Source organism: Schistocerca americana, chromosome X (genome assembly GCF_021461395.2).
Source record: "Schistocerca americana isolate TAMUIC-IGC-003095 chromosome X, iqSchAmer2.1, whole genome shotgun sequence".
NCBI lineage: Eukaryota > Metazoa > Arthropoda > Insecta > Orthoptera > Acrididae > Schistocerca > Schistocerca americana.
In genome coordinates, this window is record NC_060130.1 from 870,422,603 (window position 1) to 870,443,335 (window position 20,733).

At 44.4% G+C, this 20,733-nt stretch overlaps 1 protein-coding gene across 1 annotated transcript in view; it reads right to left on the reverse strand.

The window, feature by feature from the left end:
* LOC124556362 (vitellogenin-like) overlaps window positions 1-20,733 on the reverse strand; it is a 331,070-nt gene that overhangs the window by 151,392 nt on the left and 158,945 nt on the right. The window contains exons 11-12 of the mRNA XM_047130328.1: window positions 18,985-19,189; window positions 9,663-9,948 (exon numbers count right to left, since the gene is read on the reverse strand). Coding sequence (XP_046986284.1) covers window positions 9,663-9,948; window positions 18,985-19,189 — 491 coding nt within the window. The remainder of the gene's footprint in view (window positions 1-9,662; window positions 9,949-18,984; window positions 19,190-20,733) is intronic.

The following is a 20,733-nucleotide window of genomic DNA, read 5'->3' on the forward strand; positions in this document are numbered from 1 at the left end:
GTTGTTAGGCCGGCCGGCGTTACCCCACACGTCAGTGTTGCCAGATATATTCGAGGTGGTGCCGATGACATCATCCAAGATGGCGGCCTGTAGACTTCGCAACAGCGCATGAAATCATCCAAGATGGCGGCCGTGACGTCAGCCGATGACGCGAGTACCAGTATCCAAGATGGCGTCTTTTGGTGGGAAAGTGCCACGCACCCCTGCCATGCCCACCTGGCTACAAGTTCAAATTCCATCAGGACAATGCAACACACCACAGCTACCTCACTAACCTAAGAAAATGACAGGAAAACAGGCCACTTGCGCTACCTCCACTAACCTAAGTCACCCAACCACCACCTCTTCCTAGGATCTGGCAGGAAAAGGCCTTGGCCTGTGCTGGTGATTTATTTATTTCCAGTCTATATTTAAACAATTAGAGTCAGCACCACTATCAAGTGTGTTCGCCATGGGGTCCGGAGTCCAACTGACCTAGTACAAAGTACTGCCACCAGAGGGCGCTGACACCCCTCCCGAGTCATAATCCAAGATGGCGGTCTGGGCTGGAGAAAAAATGGTGGGAAAAGGACTCAGCCTGTTCTGGGCTGCTGGAGAGAGGAGGGAGTGTACTTTATTTATTTTTGGAACAATTTATTCAGGGATGGAATTGACTAGTATATTTATTACACTGATACAAAACCCATGCCCTGACGTGCTTTATATCACAATACACTGTCTGCAGACCTGCAAATTACTCGTAAGTAATGGAGTATACTGAATTGCACATTCGCAAACAACTCGTAAATTACCAAAATAATGCAGCCCACAGCATACAGACCTGTAAACTACTCGAAAATCACACAAAAAATTCAGTACACTGAATTGCAGACACAAAAGCAACTCCTAAATCATCACAATAACGCATTTAAAACGCTCTGTACACATGCTCACTACTCATAAACTGTCCAGATAATACATAGCACAGCCTACATACCTGCTCGCAAAATAATGCAACAGAAACACAAATAACTCGTAAAAAAAGGCTCCAATGGGTGCACACACCACCCACAGCCCCCTGTCCACTGGACCGCACAGCACGCTACCGCACACACTCCCAGAAGTCGGCATTCATACTTGACACGTGAGAAACTCCTGTCAAAATACGTGTTCACCTAGGCACTGTTGCTGACTCAATGACACATAGCTGCGGTGTGAGTCCAGGGCCAAGAGAGATATTTGCACAGCAGCTAAAAGGTTTGCAATGTTATATTGATGTCACAGGTCGTGCTGTAGAAATATGTTTGACTGTGATACTACCAAGACAGCCCGTTCGTTACTGAATTTACCCATCAAACTGCTGCCAGTCTGGGAGCACCATCCGCCATTGTTTTCTACAGATGACACTTACAGCGGCAAAAATCTATTTTTTTTTGCTGATCGCCATATTGCACTGACAGTTAGACCCTGCAAAAGAGCCCTACATATCGTCAAATACAGAAGGACTCTTACTCAATTACACTGCTCTGCCACTGAGGACAGGAGCAAAGACCAGATGGGAGTAAAGACCTAATACATGTGTTCTTGTAATCCCAGAGTCTGGAGATGTGTGTAGAAAAGCAAGCATGTCAGGTCCAGAAACAGAAACGCATTTGTGCTGAGAGGAAATGAGCCCGTCTTTGCACAACAGTTCTGAAAGTGACTTCAATCCACTGAGGGCGCTCTGGTCACGCGTTGGGTGTGGATGACTACCCGACCTCATGGGACATATCTAGTACCATGAGTATACCTATGTGCATGTGCTTATGCTGTCTGTTTTCGCAGCATATATACAAATGATGTAAAAGGAGCGAATTTGTATGGCACAGGATATGAATTGTATGTTTACTACATCAAGATAGTACGTGGTGATATATTGCTGGGTTAAAGATCGGTTTCACGTTCTAATATTCAAGCTCCTGTCCTCAGTAGGAGAGCAGTGTGATGGAATAAGAATCTTTCTGTATTAGTCGATAGGCAGGGTCACTTTGCAGGGTTTAATTGTCAGTTCAATATGGCGTACTGTGTAAAATAGTTTTTTGCCACTGAAAGTCTCATCTGCAGAAAGAAAGAAAAGGCAAACGGTTCTTCCACACCAGTGGCATCAGTAATTCGGCAGGTAAATTCGATAAGAACCAATCATAATGCTCCATTCACTTACGAGACATCCTTTGTGCTGGGATACAGGAGTCTCTATACAGTGGAGAGAACGTTTGCATATGTTGAAGGCAGGAAGGGTAAGATGTGATGGATGGGGTGCCACGTTAGGACCGTGAGGAAGAAGGCATTCGATGTTATTCTGTGCTATTTTCGTAAACAGGTTGAGTTAGGGCAAGAATGTTCATACAGACAAGCTGATAGATCACGAAGGATCCTACAGAAGCAAGTGTTGGCTATTTATGGGACAGTATACAATTTCCAAGAGGTCGACTTGGTTCTTATTTGACATAGCCATGTGACATCAGTATAACATTGAGAACCTTCTTAGATGCGCTTGCAATGGTGTGTAGCTACGCATGTGCATTTTGCGGGAATGCATCAGCCACGCTGGGCAGGTAAGTACACGTGCACTGCTAGATGCAGCTTGAATGTCCCTTTAGGATTGCGAGGAAGAGAAAGCAGCCTGTGCGATTCTGGGAAGCAATGGAATGGATTTCTGCAGCATCTGCGTGTCTCTCTGCAACGAGGTCTATGCTCCCATCTGGTATTTGCTCCCGTCCTCAGGGGTGGAGCAGTGTAACTGTGTAAGAGTCCTTCCGTATTTGATGATATGTAGGGCTCTTTAGCAGGGTTTAACTGTCAGTAAAATATGGCGATCAGTAAAGGAACAGTTTTTTGCCACTGTAAGTCTCATCTGCAGAAAACAATGGCGGACAGTGCTCCCACTATGGCAGAAGTTTGATGGGTAAATTCAGTGACGAACAGGCTGTTCCAGAAGGATCGCAGTCGAAGATATTTCTATAGAGCGACTGGTGACATCAGTATAACATTGCAAACCTTTTAGCTGCTATGCAAACGTCTCTCTCGGCCCTGGACCCACACTGCAGCTATGCATCATTGTGTCAGCAATAGTGCCTAGGAGAACACGTATTTCTACAGGAATTTCTCATGTGTCAAGTGTGAAAGGGATGCCACTGCCTCATGCTTGCAGGACCCAAACGGGCACCTGTGCATGGCTTGGCTTCTGCGTAGTCATTTCACAGGGGATGCCAGCGCATCGCGACATCTGGGAGTGTGTGTGGTAGCGACTTGTGCGGTCCAGTGGACAGGGCTGGCGGGTGGTGCGTGCATGTATTGGAGCCTTTTTTTACGAGTTATTTGCGTGTCAGTTGCATTATTTTGCGAGCGGGTCTGTAGGCTGTGCTATGCGTTATTTGGACAGTTTACAAGTAGTGAGCATGTGTGCAGAGCGTTTTAAATGCGTTATTTTGATAAATGAGGAGTTGTTTTCGTGTCTGCACTTCACTGTAGTGCATTATTTCGGTGATTTGCGAGTAATTTACAAAAAATGGTTCAAATGGCTCTGAGCACTATGGGACTTAACTTCGGAGGTCATAAGTCCCCTAGAACTTAGAACTACTTAAACCTAACTAACCTAAGGACATCACACACATCCATGCCCGAGGCAGGATTCGAACCTGCGACTGTAGCGGTCGTGCGGTTCCAGACTGAAGCGCCTAAAACCGCTTGGCCACCCCAGCCGGCACTAGTTTACAGATCTGTATGCTGTGCACTGCATTATTTTGGTAATTTTCAGGTTGTTTGCATGTCTGCACATCAGGACGCTACATTATTTACCAGTAGTTTGCAGGACTGCAGACTGTGTATTGTGATGCAAAGCATGTCAGGGCGAGTGTTTTGTATCAGTGTAATAAATATACTAGTCAAATCCGTCTATAAATTATTGTTCCAAAAATAAATAAAGTACACTCCTTCCTCTCTCCAGCAGCCCAGAACAGCTGAGTCCTTCCCCCCCCCCCCCCCCATTCTTCACCCTCCAGACTGCCATCTCACATTACGTCCCAGGAGGGGTGATGGCACCCTCTGGTGGCAGTACTATGTACTAGGTCAGTTAGACTCCCAACATCATGGCAAACACACTGGATGGAGGTACTGCCTCAAATTGTTTAAATAAAGACATACATCCAGAACAGGCTGAGTCATTTCCCCACCAGTTTCCCACACCTCAGGCCGCCATCTTGGATTATTTCACAGAAGGGATGACAGCGCCCTGTGGTGGCAGTACTGTGTACTACGTCAGTTGCTCTTCGGACCCCATGGTGAACACACTTAATGGTGTTACTGACTATAATTGTTTAAATAAGGACTGGAAATAAAGACATGTCCAGCACAGGCTGAGTGGAAGAGGTGGTGGTCAGGTGACTTAAGTTAGTGGAGGTAGCCCAAGTAGCCGGCCGGAGTGGCCATGCGGTTCTAGGCGCTACAGTCTGGAGTCGAGCGACCGCTATGGTCACAGGTTCGAATCCTGCCTCGGGCATGGATGTGTGTGATGTCCTTAGATTAGTTAGGTTTAAGTAGTTGTAAGTTCTAGGCGACTGATGACCTCAGAAGTCGCATAGTGCTCAGAGCCATTAGAACCATTAGGTAGCCCAAGTAGCCTTTTTTCCCGCCACTTTCTTACGTTAGTGGAGGTAGCCATACTGTGTTTCATTGTCCTGATGGAATTTGATCATCCAGCCAGGGGAATGTGGCAGGGGAGGCGTGGCACTTTCCCACAAAATAGATGCCGTCTTGGATACTGGTAGTCGGGTCATCAGCTGATGTCACGGCTGCCATCTTGGATGACGTCATGCGCTGTTTCCAAGTCACAGGCCGCCATCTTGGATGACGTCATCGGTGCCATCTTGGATACATCTGGCAACAATGGAGAGTTGGGTGACGGCCTTGTTCCAGTACTGTCGGTTACTGCTGCTACAACGGTAGGTTATCAGGATTTAAGTGAGTTTGAATGTGGTGTTATTGTCAGGGCATGAGCTATCGCACTCAGCATCTGTGGGGTAGCGATGAAGTGGGGATTTTCCCATATGACCATTTCATGAATGTACTGTGAATATCAGAAATCCTGTAAAACATCAAATCTACGACATTGTTGTGGCCAGAAAATGATCCTTCGAGAACGGGACCAACGACTACTGAAGAGAATCATTCAAAGTGACAGAAGTGCAACCCTTCCCCAAACTGATGCAGATTTTAATGCTGCGTCATCAACAAGTGTCAGCGTGTGAACCATTCAACAAAACATCATCGATATGGCTTTCTGAGCCAAAGGCTCATTCGTGTACCCTTGATGACTGCATGACAAAAAAGCTTTATGCCTCGCCTATGTCAGTCAATACTGACATAGGACTGTTGATGACTTTAAACATATTAGCTCGTGGGAAGAGTCTCATTTCAAATTGTATCGAGTGGATGGTCATGTATGGGTGTAGAGACAACATTATGAATCCATCGACCCTGCATGCCAGCAGATTACTGTTCAAGCTGATGAAGGCTCTGTAATGGTGTGGGGCACGTGCAGTTGGAGTGATATAGGACCCCTAAGACATGTAGATACTACTCCGAGAGGTGACACATACGTAAGCATCCTGTCTGATCACCTGCATCCATTCCTGTCCATTGTGCACTCCAATGGATGGGTAATTCCAGTAGGACAATGGGACGCCCCACACGTCCTGAATTGCTACAGAGTGGCTTCAAGAACACTCTTCTGAGTTTAAACACTTCTGATAACCACCAAACTCCCAAGACATGAAAATTATTGGGCATATCTGGGATGTCTTGTAGCGTGCTTTTCAGAAGAGATCTCCACTGCCTCATACTCTTACAGATTTATGGATAGCCCTGCAGGATTCACGGTGGCAGTTCCCTCCAGCACTTCAGACATTATTTGGCAGGCGTACCAGTTTCTTTGGCTCTTCAGTGTATATGTAGAGGTATCTATTTCAACCAAACTTGCTATATATCTCACAAGAAATACTGTTTGGAGGGCGAAGGGGTGGAGGGGGGTGGGGATGATAACGTTGCGATGGAGAGAGAAGAGTGGAGGAGAAGAAGATGGCCAGAAAGAGAGGGGAAGCAGTATATGGATGCATATAAGGGAGAGGGGGAGATGGACAGAGAAAAGTGGAGAAGGAAATAGAGAAAGGGAATAGGAGGAGTTGGGCAGAGGAACTGAAGAGGGAGGGGCATTGGACGTAGAGAGGGGCAGGAGGAAATGGATTTAGAGCAGGAAGGCGAAAATTAACTTATAATTGGGAGGAAGTGATGTACAAAGGGATGGAAAATGAACTAGTGGAGAGAGAGAATAGAGGAGCAGATGGACAGAGAGAAGGTAGAGGAGCAAATGTACAGAGATGGGTGGAGGGGGAAGAGACGGGCAGAGAGTTAGTGAAGGAGCCGATGGACAGAGTGATGGGGTGGAGCAGATGGACAGAGAGGAGGGGGTGAGCAGATGGACAGAGAGAGGGGGAGGAGTAAATGTACAGATGGGTGGAGGGGGAAGGGACAGAGAGATAGTGAAGGAGCCGATGAACAGAGTGATGGGGTGGAGCAGATGGACAGAGATATAGGGAGGAGCAGATGAGCTGACAGACAGGTAGGAGAAGATGGACTGACAGAGAAAGGGGTCAAGAGGAGATGGTCAGACAGGGGGGAAGAGGAGATGGACAGAGAAAGGGGGAAGGAGGAGATGGACGAATAGAAGACTGGAATTAAGAGATACCTGGGCAATGCCAGGTACTCAGATAGTTCGCTACTAATAATAGACAAACTGGCGCCGTTAATGTGTTGCTTCTTGGTCCAGGAGTAGAAATTATTCCAAATTTAAGAATAGCTGCTTGGAACTAGAGGAAGTAAGTGACGAATTGGAAATGGTGGAGTGTAGTAGCGTCTGTGTCTCACTCTAAGAAGGTGGAGCTGAATGATGTGGCTTTTAACTGGTTACCATTTTCTAGCAACGAATCTGGATGGCTACAGTTTTGTTAGGAGTGATTGTGAAGACATACTTCGAAACATTACTAAATGCCTTCGCGTCATATCTCAATGAGGAAGTCGGTATATTTAGCTCTGGGCAGGAGCAGGTACAGGAACTGTAACTTAAGTTTAAAAGAATAGTTGACCGAGCTCTGGATAGATATGTCCCTTGGGGAACGGTTCATAGTCAGGCACTCTTCATGGTTTTCAGTCTCTGTAAAGAAACTTTTATGGAAGCAGCGACTAATGCTTGAGAGCTGTAAAACAATGCATAGGAGTATGGATGGAGAGATGCTCAGTGAAACGCCTTGGGCTGACAAAACGGCAGTTTATGATGTCTTCAGTGACTAACGTTGCATTACATTATTGTAAAACGTGTCAAAAAAAACCAAAGAAATTCGTGAGACTGTCAGTGGTACCAAAGTTATCGTCGAGACACTCAACTAAAGGATGACACAGGAAAAGAAATTTAGGATGTCAAAACAGAAGCATAAATGACTGAATTCTTTTCCAAATGTTCCTTTATAAAGGAAAATCCAGGAGTAATTAATCACTTCAAAAAATGGTTCAAATGGCTCTGAGCACTATGGGACTCAACATCTGAGGTCATCAGTCCCCTAGACTTAGAACTACCTAGACCTAAGGACATCACCCACATCCATGCCCGAGGCAGGATCCGAACCTGCGACCATAGCAGCAGCGCGGTTCCGGCATGGAGCGCCTAAAACCGCTCGTCCACCGCGGCCGGCAATCACTTTAAATCTAACACTAATACAAGGACGAAAGATATAGGTATTAGTGTAAGTGTCTTTGAGAAACATTTGAATTTGCTAAAACTGAACAAAGATCCAGTGACCGATGAACTCCTTAAACAGAATTTGTGGTTGAATTACTACATAATATTCCGTAGCATAGGTCACATCCGCCTACAAGAAGGGTAACAGAAGTAATACAAAATATTTTTTTATGATTTTTATGAACTTTCGCAAGTACGAGTGGCTGGAATTGTCAAAACTTCGCCCTCCGTTGTTGTTGGTGGATCAGTCCTTTTTATTTCACTAAATGTGGTGTGCCAATCATCGTGCACACGACGTTCCCGAAATCAAATAGGCGATTGTAAAACCGCAATTACACCAAAGTCGTCTAATATGTGTGTTCAGTGCCCTCAGATCGCGATAGAAGAAGGAGCAGTCACAACAAAACATGACAAGCTATCACTGCAGGACACCATACAGATTGTCCTGCAAAACCATATAATGTAAGATCAAGTTTTTCAATAAATAAAACCCGCTGGTGATCGCACAGAGGTGCGGAAACCTGTTTGGATAACAAGAAAAAACTGTGTTTGCGTAAAAGGCGGCACATATATCCAATAATTATAGTAATTTAAGTTCCACAGGAAGCAGGTGCTGACAGATGTGAAAGTTACCGAACTATTAGTTTAATAAGTCACGGTTGCAAAACACTAACACGAATTCTGTACAGAAGAATGTAAAAACTGGTAGAAGCAGATCTCGGAGAAGATCAGGAGAAATGTGGGAATACGTGAAGCAATACTGGCCTTAGCCTTCTCGTAGAAGATGACATAGAGAAAGCTTCTGACAATACTGACTGGTATACTCTCTTTGAAATTGTGAAGGTGGCAGACGTAAAATACAGAGAGCGAATGGCTATTTACAACTTGTACGGAAACCAGTGGTTGGGAAGGGATTGAGACAGAGTTGTAGCCTATCCCCGATGTTACTCAGTCTCGATATTGATCAAGCAGTAAAGGAAACAAAAGAAAAATCTGGAATTGGAATTAAAGCCCAGACAGAAGAAATGAAAACTTTGAGATTTGCTGATGACATTGTAATTCTGTCAGAGACAGCAAAGGACTTGGAAGAGCAGTTGAACGGAATGGAAAGTGTCTGCAGAGGAGGTTATAAGATGAACATCAACAAAAGCAAAACGAGGATAATGGAATGTAGTCGAATTAAATCAGACGATGCTGAGGGAATTAGATTAGGAAATGAGGCACTTAAAGTAGTAGATGAGTTTTGCTTTTTGGGCAGCAAAATAACTGATGAGAGAGGATATAAAATGTTGTCTGCAATGGCAAGAAAGCGTTTGTGAAGAAAAGAAATTTGTTAACATTGAGCATAGACTTGAGGGTCAGGAAGGCTTTTCTGAAAATATTAGTATGGGAGTGAAGCATGGGCGATAAACAGTTTAGACAAGAAGAGAATATAAGCTTTTGAAATGTGGCGCTACAGAAGAATGCTGAAGGTTAGATGGGTAGATCATGTAACTAATAGGGAGGTACTAAAAAGAATTGGGGAGAAAAGACTTAGTGCACAATCTGACTAGAAGAAGGGATCGGTTTGGTATGACACATTCTGAGACATCAAGGAAGCAGCAATTTTGTACTGGAAGGCGCAGTGGTGGGGGGGGGGGGGGGGTGGATAAAATCGTAGGAGACCAAGAGATGTATACAAAGCAGGTTCAGAAGGATGTAAGCTGCAGTAGTTACTAGGAGATGAAGAGGCTTGCACAGGATAGAGTAACATAGAGAGTTGCATCAAATCAGTCTTCGGACTGAAGACCACAAGAACAAAAAGAAGTGTTGGGCAGCCCGTATACGATGATAATAAAACATGCATGTGACTCACCGGCGCGGTGAGGTCGGGCTTGGCGTTCTTGCTGAGGCTGGCGGGTGCCAGGCTGAGGATGTCGTGCTGCGCGGTGAACGGCGTGCAGCTGTGGTGGAACAGCAGCTGCGGCTCGTTGTCCGGCGCCAAGGGCTCCACAGACAACTGCAGCGCCTCGTCCTTCAGGCTGGCACGCAGCCTGCTCTTTGGCAAACGCGCCAGTGATGTGGCATGCGACGCTGCCAGATACAGCACATCGTCCCAGCCCGTGTACACCCCAAGCTCAGACAGCAGTTGCCATGTCACCCTGCAAACAACAAAGTGTTGTTCCAGCCTGTGTACATGTCCAGCACAGACAGCAGTTGCCACAACAGCACACCACCCCAACCCACGTACGCATGCAGCTCGGACAGCACCTGCCGTGTTACCCTGCAAATAACAGCATGTTATCCCAGTCCATGTACACACCCAGCTCATACAGAAGCTGCCAAGTCACCCAGAAACGCAACAGCACATTGTCCCAGCCCATGTATACATCCAGCTAAGATACCAGCTGTTACTTGATGACAACATGTTAGTCAGCCAATGAACTTGTCCAGGACTGACAAGAGCTGTCACATCACCTTGTAAACATACACTCACCCATAGCTATGGGCAGCCACTGCAGTTGGGTCAGACTCCAATGTTGCAGCACCTCGTAATTCATCATGTGTAGACACAGGCTGAAGCTGCTTAATTAATAGCATCTGTCTTCTCTGTTCCATTGTGATTAACAGTCACATAGAGAAATCACATTCGCTCTGACAATGATAGTAATAAGTTACACAGACAGATGAGGATTCTAAAACATGTACCCAAATCTCGTGGTGTAATAAAAGTGTAAAATACAGGCAAACAATCTCAAAAAAATGGCTCTGAGCACTATGGGACTCAACTGCTGAGGTCATTAGTCCCCTAGAACTTAGAACTAGTTAAACCTAACTAACTAACCTAAGGACATCACAAACATCCATGCCCGAGGTAGGATTCGAACCTGCAATTGTAGCGGTCTTGCGGTTCCAGACTGCAGCGCCTTTAACCGCACGGCCACTTCGGCCGGCAAAACAAACAATCTCATTTCAACCAGTGTGTAAAGACGGGTTGTATCTCATCACAGCTGTGGTTTAACTTTTATATCAGATTAGCATCGAAAAAAGTGAAAGAAAAGTTCTGAAGAGCTATCAAAGCGCATGAATGGGCGTTTGCTATCCTAGGGCGCATCACTGCGTCTGGAATAGCCATTCATAGGTTAAATTCTATACTGAAGTCTGACTTGGGACTTCATATTTCTAATAATTACTTGAGTTATGTCTAGATGCAAGATTGCAAATGTGTGCTAATTGAAAGTGACGTAATTTGTGGTACACAGGGTGAACATTAATAAAACCGACAAACTATAGAGACGGATTCCTGACTGGAAATGGAGGAAAAAAGGTCCTACAAACATGTGTCCAGAAATGTATCATAGATGTCGCCAACGAATGAAAGTTCCTCTGGCCACGTGCCATGTGTTTCATGTGTCTTGAAGACTGTGTGCCTGACACAGCATACTATAAGCATCAGAACGGTTCGGTATTTATGTTGTGAACAAGCCGAATTGTGTTTGTGAATGGCCAACCAGATGGAAAAGGTCGAGAGGCAGCACGGCTATACCAAAACAAGCACCCTCACAGACTCCAATCACATCACACAACACCCAAGGCCCTTTTGGGGCGTCTGTGTGATCATGCATTCTTTCAGACAGACGAACGTGTACGGAGGTGGCAATGTAAGCATACACCAGATTCGGAGAACCGGGTGTATAGGATATCGAGACGAACCCTAATACAAGCTCCAGGCAAGTGGCCAGCCAATATGGTGTAATGCAAAGTATGATTACATGTATCCTGCAGGACAACTGCTATTATCCCTATCATCTGCAACACGGAACACACGGCACATAGTCAGAGCCATTTACCGTGGCAACGACGCATTTCCGCACACATGTACATACGACCTTTTTTCCTCCACTTCCAATCAAGAATCAGTCCCTGCAGTTTAAAGGTTTCATTACTGTTCACCCTGCATAACCAGAAAAATGAGTGAACTGAAACAAGTGTATGTGTGGCTGTATGTGCCAAATGGGTACGCCGGATTTTTAAAGAAATATCAGGGGGAGATGTTAAGATTCATAGACGACATACTGGCTGTGAGCAAGGAAAAAGTAGTATAACTGAATGGAAAGCACAGGTTATGTAGAACAAATTTCGGTTTAAACAGTGCTGGGATGAACACAGACAGAACTAATACAAAAAATTAAGAAGGCTAGCATAAAAATAACAATCTTAGAATTAAGACTGGAAGATGCAGTAGAAACATGAAGGAATTTTGCTATCCAGGAATCATGGTTAGACAAGATGAACGAAGTAATGGAGACTTCCAAAGCAAATTAGTATAGGCAAGGGACAATTTTTCAGCGTAAAAGCGTTACTGTTACCAGGCATTGCAACAGAAGTGAGACACAAAGTTCAGAAACTATTGGCCTGGAACACAGTCTTGCACGTTTGTAGTAGACTTATGCGAAATCAGAAAGAAGAAACTGAAAGCACTTGAAATGTGGCACAGGATGGTGCAACATGCGAAGTGACAAATTAACTGTAAAATGAAGTGACATTAAAAAGAATTGTAGTGGTAAGAAATCTACGATCAATCCGGATCAGAAGAAAGGACAATATATTGCAACTTTTGCTAAAGCATACAGTGCTTGGATGCGAAAGCAGCCAAGTGGAAAAACTGGAGGAGCACAGGGAGAGTAAAATTTGTAACAAAGACTTTGGGAGAATGTTGAGTACAGTTGGAAAAAATGTTGGATTGAATCACTGAGAATATATATAGCTCAAAATAAGATTACATATTGTTAGACATAAGCTAAACCATACTGATGTACAGATGAAAAAGGTGACCAGAATAGAACAGTCTGGGAAACTGTGACCCAACACAAATTTTAACATGCTGCAACAGCCGTTCAGGGAATGATAAGGAGTTTATGAGTCGTAATGGTGTGTGTTGTGTGAGTTAATGTACAGGGACAGAATAAATCATGCATCATTGGAAAAAATTAAAAACTAAGGCTCCAAACATCCCGATCCAACTTCTCTCAAATACCACGGACAGATCTTTATTGGCACATAGTCGGCACTTATTCAGAAAATATTGTTCCTGTGAAACACAACTACCTCTTGATTCACGCAAAGTAATGAGTGTTATCTACAGGGGATCTCAAATTGATGTCATGTTTCTCGATTTCCAGAGTGCTTTTGACACCATTCCTCACAAGTAGCTTCTAATCAAACTACGTGCCTGAGGAGTACGGCCTCAGGTGTGCGAATGGATGTGATGAGTGGAGTTCACCAAGGAAGTGTTGCGGCTACACTGCAGCTCCTAATGTATATTTACAAAGCAGCCTTCTTAGATTGTTTACAGATGATGCTGCCATTTACCATCTAGTACAATCATCAGATGATCGAAACCAGTTGCAAAAACATTTAGACAAGATATCTGTATAGTGCAGAAAGTGGTCCGGCCGAGGTGGCCGAGCGGTTCTAGGCGCTCATTCCGGAACCGCGCGACTGCTACGGTCGCAGGTTCGAATCCTGCCTCGGGCATGGATGTGTGTGATGTCCTTAGGTTAGCTAGGTTTAAGTAGTTCTAAGTTCTAGGGGACTGATGACCAAAGCTGTTAAGTCCCATAGTGCTCAGAGCCATTTGAACCATTTTTTTGCAGAAAGTGGCAACCGACTCTAAATAAAGAAAAGTGTGAGGTCATTCACATTAATACTAAAAGGAACGCTTTAAATATCGGTTATACGATAAATCAGACAAATTTAAAGAGTGTCACTTTGATACTACGTATCGATACCGCGCCATGGGCGTCGTTACATTGGTAATAGAATGGGAAGTCTCCCTCTGACAACGATAGCGGTTGCGCGGGCCCAAGGGAGCGCGTCCGCTGAGCCACACCTCCAGCGACCCTGTGCTTGGAATGCCCTCTGCCATCGCAATACAGGATGGCCGGTAGCAGCGGGCTCAGCTCCCTTGCGGTCGCAGTCACTTCGCCACGGGATGCTATGCAGACGCCAACTAGCCGTAACACCGACACCATAGTTCGTGCTTCAGTACAGCGAGCTTCTTCCTAGTTGACATTGTGATAGCTGGGCTCTGTTTCTTGTAGTATTCTTTGTAATGAGTCCTCATTCGCTTGGAAAAATGCAAGTTAAGAAAATCTTCTGTTTGCTCTGTTAACTTGTACGTTGATCATTCTCCTGCTAGGCTTTCCTACGACGACAGTTGCCACACCACTCCGTAGTCCACCTCTCCCTACCGTTGTGTACAAAGCCGGACACAACAGTCAATTCAACTAAAAAACCAAGGCCCGCATCTCGTGGTCGTGCGGTAGCGTTCTCGCTTCCCACGCCCGGGTTCCCGGGTTCGATTCCCGGCGGGGTCAGAGATTTTCTCTGCCTCGTGATGGCTGGGTGTTGTGTGCTGTCCTTAGGTTAGTTAGGTTTAAGTAGTTCTAAGTTCTAGGGGACTGATGACCATAGATGTTAAGTCCCATAGTGCTCAGAGCCATTTTTTTTAAAAAACCTAGGGACTACAATTACGATCAAAATTGTTGGATGTGAGGTCCGCAAGTTATACAAAACACAGTTTTTTCTCAGTACCCAACCATGACTCGGCACCACTGTGCCATCATCAGTGGGTTTTTGTTTTTATTTATTCTCTAATGTGAAAATTTTTGTTACATGATTATAAAATTATGTGGATGTTTAATTCAAACAATAGTTCGTTTCTTTTTGTAAATACCTTTACATTTGGTGTGCATGAATTTTCCGGATCACTTGTGTGTTAATTACTACAGGTAGCTTGTCATCTGCAACCAAACGATGTTGATGAGAAAGATTTTTGCTGGGAGTTAACCTATCTTGAGTAATGTAATTTTGTTTTTCGCGATGTTTTCGTTTTTAGTTACGTTTTCGTGTAGTAATTAACACTCAACTGTCCGCAGCTCGTGGTCGTGCGGTAGCGTTCTCGCTTCCCGCGCCCGGGTTCCCGGGTTCGATTCCCGGCTGGGTCAGGGCTTTTCTCTTCCTCGTGATGGCTGGGTGTTGTGTGATGTCCTTAGGTTAGTTAGGTTTAAGTAGTTCTAAGTTCTAGGGGACTGATGACAATAGCTGTTAATTCCCATAGTGCTCAGAGCCATTTGAACCATAACACTCAAGTGATCCGGAAAATTGATGCACTCCAAATGTAAAGGTATTTACGAAAAGAAACGAACTAGTGTTTGAACTAAACATCCACATAATTTTATAATCATTTAACAAAAATTTTCACATTACAGAATAAATAAAAACGAAAACCCACTGATGATGGCGCAGTGGAGCCGAAACATGTTGGTTACTGAGGAAAAACGGTGTTTTGCATAACTGGCGGACCTCACATCCAACAATATTAACTGCAAACACGGTCAACACGAGGAGCTGAAAACTAAAATGATGAATTACGATCAAATTAAACTGGAACGTTCACATAGAAAATATTGTGGGGAACACGAAGCAAAAACCGCGTTCTACTGGCAAAACTCTTAGAAGATACAACAGATTTTCTAAAGGGACTGCCTGCACTACGCTTTTGCGTCCTCTTCCCGCACTGTTCTGGGGTAGAACGGAAGAGAAATAGTGTGAATGTGCTACGATGAGCCCTCTGCCAGGCACGTAAGTAGGGTAAGCCAGAGTAGCCATACAGATGTATGTAAATACAGACTTAGACGAGGTCATTCGAAATGGACCACAAGCTGGGAACAGAGGGACGTGGAGAAGGAAATCGATAATAGATTTCACTTAACACTTCCGGGCTGAGATGCCGTGTTCCATACATAAGACTCTTATGTATGGAACACGGCATCTCAGCCCGGAAGTGTTAAGTGAAATCTATTATCGATTTCCTTCTCCGCAGATCGTGATCAGTGGCTAGCGTTGCTGCCTCTCGATCACGGGGTCCCGGGTTCGATTCCCGGCCGGGTTGGGGATTTTCTCTGCCCGGGGACTGGGCGTGTGTGTTGTCCTCATCATTCCATCCTCATCACCTGGTCAGGTGACTACAGGGTTATAAACACAAAATCAAATAGGGGTAATGCAGGAGTAGGTTTAATAATGAATAGGAAAATAGGAATGCGGGTAAGCTACTAAAAACGGCATAGTGAACGCATTATTGCGGCCAAGATAGATACGAAGCCCACACCTACTACAGTAGTTCAAGTTTATATGCCAACTAGCTCTGCAGATGACGAAGAAATTGAAGAAATGTATGATGAAATAAAAGAAATTATTCAGATTGTGAAGGGAGACGAAAATTTAATAGTCATGGGTGACTGGAATTCGAGTGTAGGAAAAGGGAGAGAAGGAAACATAGTAGGTGAATATGGATTGGGGCTAAGAAATGAAAGAGGAAGCCGCCTGGTAGAATTTTGCACAGAGCACAACATAATCATAACTAACACTTGGTTTAAGAATCATGAAAGAAGGCTGTATACATGGAAGAACCCTGGAGATACTAAAAGGTATCAGATAGATTATATGATGGTAAGACAGAGATTTAGGAACCAGGTTTTAAATTGTAAGACATTTCCAGGGGCAGATGTGGACTCTGACCACAATCTATTGGATATGACCCGTAGATTAAAACTGAGGAAACTGCAAAAAGGTGGGAATTTAAGGAGATGGGACCTGGATAAACTAAAAGAACCAGAGGTTGTACAGAGATTCAGGGAGAGCATAAGGGAGCAATTGACAGGAATGTGGGAAATAAATACAGTAGAAGAAGAATGGGTAGCTTTGAGGGATGAAGTAGTGAAGGCAGCAGAGGATCAAGTAGGTAAAAAGACGAGGGCTAGTAGAAATCCTTGGGTAACAGAAGAAATATTGAATTTAATTGATGAAAGGAGAAAATATAAAAATGCAGTAAGTGAAACAGGCAAAAAGAAATACAAACGTCTCAAAAATGAGATCGACAGGAAGTGCAAAATGGCTAAGCAGGGATGGCTAGAGGACAAATGTAAGGATGTAGAAGCCTATCTCACTAGGGGTAAGATAGATACCGCCTACAGGAAAATTAAAGAGACCTTTGGAGATAAGAGAACGACTTGTATGAATATCAAGAGCTCAGATGGAAACCCAGTTCTAAGCAAAGAATGGAAAGCAGAAAGGTGGGAGGAGTATATAGAGGGTCTATACAAGGGCGATGTACTTGAGGACAATATTATGGAAATGGAAGAGGATGTAGATGAAGATGAAATGGGAGATATGATACTGCGTGAAGAGTTTGACAGAGCACTGAAAGACCTGAGTCGAAACAAGGCCCCCGGAGTAGACAATATTCCATTGGAACTACTGACGGCCGTGGGAGAGCCAGTCCTGACAAAACTCTACCATCTGGTGAGCAAGATGTATGAAACAGGCGAAATACCCTCAGACTTCAAGAAGAATATAATAATTCCTATCCCAAAGAAAGCAGGTGTTGACAGATGTGAAAATTACCGAACTATCAGTTTAATAAGTCACAGCTGCAAAATACTAACACGAATTCTTTACAGACGAATGGAAAAACTAGTAGAAGCCAACCTCGGGGAAGATCAGTTTGGATTCCGTAGAAACACGGGAACACGTGAGGCAATACTGACCTTACGACTTATCTTAGAAGAAAGATTAAGAAAAGACAAACCTACGTTTCTAGCATTTGTTGACTTAGAGAAAGCTTTTGACAATGTTGAATGGAATACTCTCGTTCAAATTCTAAAGGTGGCAGGGGTAAAATACAGGGAGCGAAAGGCTATTTACAATTTGTACAGAAACCAGATGGCAGTTATAAGAGTCGAGGGACATGAAAGGGAAGCAGTGGTTGGGAAGGGAGTAAGACAGGGTTGTAGCCTCTCCCCGATGTTGTTCAATCTGTATATTGAGCAAGCAGTAAAGGAAACAAAAGAAAAATTCGGAGTAGGTATTAAAATTCATGGAGAAGAAATAAAAACTTTGAGGTTCGCCGATGACATTGTAATTCTGTCAGAGACAGCAAAGGACTTGAAAGAGCAGTTGAATGGAATAGACAGTGTCTTGAAAGGAGTATATAAGATGAACATCAACAAAAGCAAAACAAGGATAATGGAATGTAGTCTAATTAAGTCGGGCGATGCTGAGGGAATTAGATTAGGAAATGAGGCCCTTAAAGTAGTAAAGGAGTTTTGCTATTTGGGGAGCAAAATAACTGATGATGGTCGAAGTAGAGAGAATATAAAATGTAGACTGGCAATGGCAAGGAAAGCGTTTCTGAAGAAGAGAAATTTGTTTACATCCAGTATTGATTTAAGTGTCAGGAAGTCATTTCTGAAAGTATTCGTATGGAGTGTAGCCATGTATGGAAGTGAAACATGGACGATAAATAGTTTGGACAAGAAGAGAATAGAAGCTTTCGAAATGTGGTGCTACAGAAGAATGCTGAAGATTAGATGGGTAGATCACATAACTAATGAGGAAGTATTGAATAGGATTGGGGAGAAGAGAAGTTTGTGGCACAACTTGACCAGAAGAAGGGATCGGTTGGTAGGACATGTTCTGAGGCATCAAGGGATCACCAATTTAGTATTGGAGGGCAGCGTGGAGGGTAAAAATCGTAGAGGGAGACGAAGAGATGAATACACTAAGCAGATTCAGAAGGATGTAGGTTGCAGTAGGTACTGGGAGATGAAAAAGCTTGCACAGGATAGAGTAGCATGGAGAGCTGCATCAAACCAGTCTCAGGACTGAAGACCACAACAACAAGACCATTAGTGACAGTAGCTAGATTGGACTGTGTAAAAAGTGGACTACGTAAAAACTGGGTCTTTGTACTGCTGACCGCGCAGTTGAGCGCCCCACAAACCAAACATCATCACAGTTCACCGATTGTCCTCGGAGGATGCCTTCTGCAGTCGAAGGCGAAACGTCAGGGGAGAGTCTTATGTATAGACCACGGCATCTCAGCCCGGAAGTGTTAAGTGGTGACAACACCTGCCGTGAAAGCCTTCATTCTGTGATAACAGATTTGCTTCAGGAACCAACACACCGTTCAAGCCATTCGATTTATAAAAATGATGGCCAGGTGGTGATAGTGTACCCGTTCCTCCTAAATACGAGCCCATCACTGCGGCGGTGACGATGACAGCAGAGGAGCGGGTCCGAGGGAACCCTGGCCACGCAGTGTACACCCTTATCGCGATAGGAATGGTACTCACAGTGCAGAGCCTTCGACGGAGAGGTCGTGGTCTTGCAGGTTGAGGCGCGCCTTGGCGGTGGCGCGGCCCAGCAGCAGCGACTTGAGCTGGAAGGAGACGGGGAAGCCCAGCTCGCTGACGGTCGCCATCACCAGCTCGTCTTGCCCCGCGTTCTGGTAGTGCATGTCCTTCCCCGTCTGCAGCTCCTCCACCAACTTCTGTAGCGCTGCGGGCACACAAATTATCGTCACAGTGCACACTCTTCTTAACTCGAACAGGACCGTGTTGATAAAAGATCACATTATTTCACCATATCGCCTTTCCGATCTCACCTGATGCTGCAAAAATTCAGGCTTGAAATGTCGCATAGGACTTAGGTGACGCTGAACGAGAATGGAATGCTTTCATTTATTTACTTACCTGAATTTGAAACGCACATGTTCAAAACGAAATACAATACCTAAAAATAAAGTAACAGTTGGTTTGTGGATTCAGGGAAGGGGACCAAACAGCAATGTCATCAGTCCTTAGCGAAGGATGGGGAATGAAGTTCAAATGGTTCAAATGGCTCTGAGCACTATGGGACTTAACACCTGAGGTCATCAGCCCCTAGAACTTAGAACTACTTAAACCTAACTAACCTAAGGACATCACACACATCCATGCCCGAGGCAGGATTCGAACCTGCGACCGTAGCGCCTAGAACCGCTCGGCCACACCGGCCGGCGGGAAGGAAGTCGGCCGTGCCCTTTCAAAGGAACCATCCCGGCATTTGCCTGGAGCGATTTAGGAAAATCACGGAAAAACTAAATCAGGATAGTAGGACGCGGGTTTGAACTGTCGTCCTCCCGTATGAGAATCCAGTATGCTAACAACTGCGCCACCTCGCTCAGTTCAATAACACTCAAGTATATCGTTGACATACAGTTTCCGTTTACTTTTTCTCGGTCTTCTTGATTCATGGTGAGCTTCGAGGCATTCTGCAGAGCTCCATCGTATGTACAATATTTCTACGACACACCCAGCCATCTTATTAATGTGATCTTGTGATCTGCTGTTATTTGTATTCGCTGCCTGGATTCCAATCCGACTGTGAAACATTGCTTCTCTCGCATCGCAGTTCATAATTGAGATCGGCTCCCGACGCTCACTATGCCCTTTGATGCTCTTTTGTTTCTCAGAGACCGTACCTATTTTCCGTAAAACACAAATTCTTTCAGCGTATCCCAACTCCGGTGGATTAGATGGCCAGGGTGATATTAATAAATTTAAGAGCTGGACCACAATCCTTGTGTAAATTGAAACATCCGTCCCCGTTTATTGAGTTTTCTGACAGCTTTATTTTATAGACGCCTTACTTACGCTATCGCAGAAGCTTTGCGTTTGCATCACAATACTGGCCTCATCGTACTTAATTTCACGATTATATTCGTGGCAGTGCTCGCGACAGCTGATTTACTTGGTTGGTTTAATTGGTTGTTCCCTTCATCTGTTCTCGATTGTTCTGACAGTCTGCCCCATGTACGAGGCGTGTTTTTTTTTAAGTAAGTACCGTTTTGAAATTTAGAAAAGACGTGCTAAGCTATCTCAATAATTTTATTTTTACATGAAAGCCTGTACCTTAATCTACTTTTCTACATAATTTCCGTCAATATTGAGGCACTTGTCATAACGTTGTACCAGTTTTTGAATACCCTCCTCATAGAAGTCTGCCGCCTGACTTGTTAACCACTGCATCACCACTGTTTTGAAGACGCTGACCACCCAGGT